The following is a 4,462-nucleotide window of genomic DNA, read 5'->3' as shown; positions in this document are numbered from 1 at the left end:
AATAAATAGATATATTAGACTCTCTAATTCTAATAAACAAAAGCTAACTTTAAAAAAATATTTTTGTAGATATTCTTAAAATTACCTTAACTTTTCAAAAATCCTAAATATAAGTACATGATCCTTTTTATTTATTAAATACAAAGTAAATACTACTTGTGCAAAAATATAAATGCTTTTCAAAATAATTTTACCAAACCAAACTTTAAATTAGTTAATGTGATAAATCCTTTTGTCCTTAATTATGGATCCTTACCTCCTTTAATGAGACTTAAACATAGTCGAATTCTTACTTGTAGGACCTGGATGCCATGGTTTATCAGGATATTTATTAGTAACTATAGTTTTGAAATATTGATTCATTTATATATTAACATTTATCTAAAATTTTATTACTTTATTATAATTTAATGAATGTCGGTATGTAAATATCAATATGATAACTGAGTAAATTTTTATCATGAATAAATAAGATAAATCACCATCCATGAAAGAAAACAAAGACACCCCCACACCATTTTCGTTATTATTTACTTCCTTGAAGGGGGTTCTACTTTCATTTATGGGTTTAGGGCGAGTCCTTTTCATCTTGCTTTGTGTCCTATAAAATTTCCCTTTACAGGGCACGTGTGGCCCACGTGATGGCCCAAAGTGAATGCTGGTGGTTTTGACAGTTGGGCACACCGACACACACTTCTTCACTGTGGAGATATATACATACAATTGTCCACGACATTGGAACACTTCAATACCTCATTATTTTCCAAATTCCAAACCCCAATTCAATAAAAGAAAACGGTAAATTCCCTCTTATTTAAAAAGTTCTCTTCTCACACTTAACTCTTATTTTTATATATTTATTTGTTACGAGGAATATCATGACACATCAAATTAATACACTATTGTCGAATAATCAGCTCACTTGTGCAATTAAACAAACATAAAAAATTCGAATCACATTATTTATTCAACAATTCATTGACACTTTTAAATAAAGCTTTGTTCCAACAAGAGGAGAATTCAAAGCTCACCTTATGTACAACTCATAGATTAACAATAGACTCTTAAATAAAAACTCCAATATGCGGTGAATTCGTTTTTCAACTTGCCGAACTAAAAAATGCAATGGGCAAGAAAATACTTATGCGCCTAAGAAGCAAAAGTTTTAGGTTTTAACCTTAGACATTGAAAATTGGAGGCAAGGGTACCTCTAAAGCATCATTAAAAGAGGTTTTAATTGTGAAGAATTGGACACATCACACCTACAATTTACCACCATGTGGCCTTGGACTTATGAAGGGTCCCACCATTTTATGGTGAGCTGCCTTCACGCATTACAATAACAACACAGTTATTGAGTTAAGCAATTGAGAGATTCAAACAGCTGCACATCAAACACCGACCAACGAGACCCTTTTGGACTCTTTTTAGGGTTAGGTTTTCAAGTGTCCCTTCTTTGAAAGGGAGCACCCTTCTTAAATGCACACATGTGAACGATAAAAGGAACACACCCCCTTGTCACAAAGGGCACTCCCCTTAATCACAACATTTAATTTTACAACATTAACCCTTTTCAAGCATCATTTTAGCTTAAACAAACAAGGTTATGTCAAATGTGATTTAGTGGTCCACCACTAGAAGGATAATAAAAGAGTTGTGAATTGTATCAACCACCCCTCCTCCCAAGTTCACTCCACCCCACTATATGAAACATAACCAACCTTCATTTAAAAACACATGTCCCTTTGGGCTTTAGGTGTCAAAAAACATAAAAATGCCATCAACATAAATGTTATAAACCTAACTCAAATTTCCAATCCCAAGACAAAGTCACCCATCACCCTTTTTCCAACCTCATTGCATGAAATCACAATTCTTTCTCAGCACACAATAATCACTCCAATCACTCCTTCTTCCTCTTCTTAAATAACTGTCTACTTATAAATTAAGTATTTACCTAAACTTGTACCCTAAAGATACATTTTTAAAAATATAATAATATAATAATAGAAACTTTTTAATGCTTTTAATATAATCAATCCATTAAAAACATAAAAAAAAAATTTTGCATTAATTTTTATAAAATATTTTTTTATGATATGCTTAACCTATGCGTTTAGGACACAAGTTAGCAAAACCCATAAATTAATTGTGCCGAGATACACATTGGTTTTCTCAGTGTACCAATTAGACAGTTATTTAAGATTAGAGGAAGCATATATGTATCAACTAGAAAAGCAAGGAGATATAAGGACACTGCAGAAAAAATGGGAACTTTTATTGATTAAATGGCTAAGAAAGGGAAAAGAAAAAGGGAAAAATGGTAAAGAAAAAAACAGAAAAGAAAAAAGAAACAATAATAACAACATATTCATCCTCGTTTGGCTAACTCATGTAGGTGCCCACCCACCACTCTTCCTATCTCCCTCTAAAGGCTTCCGGTGTTTAGTATATATATAAAAATATATTATCACATATATACATGTAGATCCCCCCTCTAAACAGCAATACCACCCTCACCCTCACCCTCCCTTGTGTCTATATATATTGTGTCTATATATATATATGTCTATCTTAGAAGGTAATTTAAAAATGATAATTAAATCAATTGTACAGACATAAAATCCTCTTCTTCCTTTTTTTTTCTTTTTTTTTTTCCATTTTTTTTTACCTTAAAGAAACTGAGGATACAAGAAGTGCTGACCTAGTAAAAAAGAAAGAAAATTGACCAAGGGAATTTGGGAGGAGCATGGAACCAAAGAGCAATGGGGAATGAATGAATAAATAAGAACTCCAAAAGGGTACTACTAAGACTATATCTCTGGGTTCCAATGGCATTTGACTGCTAAAGAGATATTATTATCTTGGTTTTATCGACTATGTCACAGGTATCGGGAGATCGCTTTTATGATGGGATCAAAGAGACTGGAAGAACCGTAGTTGGGACCGGAGAGTTTGAACGGAGGTTTTGGGCAGTAGCAAGAACATAGGAAATGCAGAAGCAATAGGGGAAGCAAGTGCAAAGTCATGAATTCTAAAAACTGTAATGCCTCACGGAATGTTCCAACATATCGCGACTGGGGCACACGATTTCCTTCACTCGGCTGCCGTTTTTGTATATCTTGAAGGTCGGTACGATCCTAACATTCTCGGCAGTTGCAACGGTTGGGTTTTCTTGAATATCCACCTTTTGATCAACCACAAAAATGAAAAATTGCATGCATTAGGAATCTCTCATAAGGAGTAAAGCGAAAAGCACCATTGATATGTCAAGAGATAGAGCTCATCACTCATGATACCTTGAGGAAGTTGATGGATGGATATCGACCACATAGTGTATCCACAAAGGGCGATATTTGCTTGCATTGCGAGTTAGATGCAATTTCAAAATGGACAACAGAAACACCTGAAAAATATATAGATGATATGAGGAAACTTGATAAGTATCGAGGAGTATTCAATTTGAAGTGTACCTGGTAAAGTTATTGCAGCTCTAAACTGCTCAAGACCCGACACCTGTTCCACTTCACCGCCGAATTTTAAATTATATACTTCTTCCCCACGAGATTTTTTCAATGCAACTTGTGCGTGGAAAAGAGCTTCGGCAACTTCATTGTTATTTGGAAGTTCTTTCCGCAAGACCTCATAGTCCTTGACTGCCTCTTCCCACCTTTCAAGCTGCATTCAACATTAAGAAATGAAATGGCAAAGCTTCAATGAGAAAAAATAGAGCATCATAAAGAATAAGAATCTGGTTTACCTTACTGTTTGATGCGGCCCTTCGAAGAAGAGCTTTAGTGTAGTTAGGTTGGATTTTCAAAGCATGATTGGAGTCTTCAATTGATCTTTCCCATTGCCCAAGCTTAAACCAACAAGCTGCTCTGTTGCAATATAGAACCGAATTTGAAGGATCAAGCCTCAAACCATCTCCATATGCGGAGCAAGCTTCGGTAAACCTTTCTGATTTGAAAAGATCATTGCCACGCACTCGAGCTCTCGCCACCATCCTCACATTGTTGACCAAAACAGCAACTTCAACGTTCCGGGGGTCCATTTGACTGGCTTTCTCGGCTGCTTTAACTGCATTCTCAAACCTGCAATACATCCATCATCCGTTTTCACTCTCCAAACAGAATAAACCATATCCAAGGCGACATTTTCATGTTGAAGTTGAAGAAACTCACCTTCCCAATGCCATCTCAATCTGAGCTCTGACGAAATACACATAAGCTTCAGAAAGCATTCCAAAAAATTTAGCTTGAGAAGAGGAAATAGTAAGTGGCTCCGATTTGGGTACATGTATCGAAATTGATTCTGCATCGTCAATTTGGTGTAACTTCAACAGTGCTTCTGCTCTACACATAAAGAGCTGTAAATTCAATTTCCAACCAGTTCAGACATTTTGAACAAAACAACAGATGACATGAAAAGCTAAACAAAAGAAAAGAAAACTTAAGAAAGA

General features: G+C 35.1%; 1 protein-coding gene across 1 annotated transcript in view; it reads right to left on the bottom strand.

Annotated features, from left to right (window-relative positions):
• Positions 2,343 to 4,462, bottom strand: part of LOC107613146 (TPR repeat-containing thioredoxin TTL1) — a 3,975-nt gene continuing 1,855 nt past the window's right edge. The window contains exons 3-7 of the mRNA XM_021109201.1: positions 4,185 to 4,374; positions 3,761 to 4,094; positions 3,474 to 3,678; positions 3,300 to 3,406; positions 2,343 to 3,187 (exon numbers count right to left, since the gene is read on the bottom strand). Of these exons, the coding sequence (XP_020964860.1) occupies positions 3,035 to 3,187; positions 3,300 to 3,406; positions 3,474 to 3,678; positions 3,761 to 4,094; positions 4,185 to 4,374 (989 nt within the window). The 3' untranslated portion in view covers positions 2,343 to 3,034. The remainder of the gene's footprint in view (positions 3,188 to 3,299; positions 3,407 to 3,473; positions 3,679 to 3,760; positions 4,095 to 4,184; positions 4,375 to 4,462) is intronic.

This window comes from Arachis ipaensis, chromosome B08 (assembly GCF_000816755.2).
Source record: "Arachis ipaensis cultivar K30076 chromosome B08, Araip1.1, whole genome shotgun sequence".
NCBI classification, from domain to species: Eukaryota; Viridiplantae; Streptophyta; class Magnoliopsida; order Fabales; family Fabaceae; genus Arachis; species Arachis ipaensis.
This window is presented reverse-complemented; position numbering and strand designations above follow the sequence as displayed.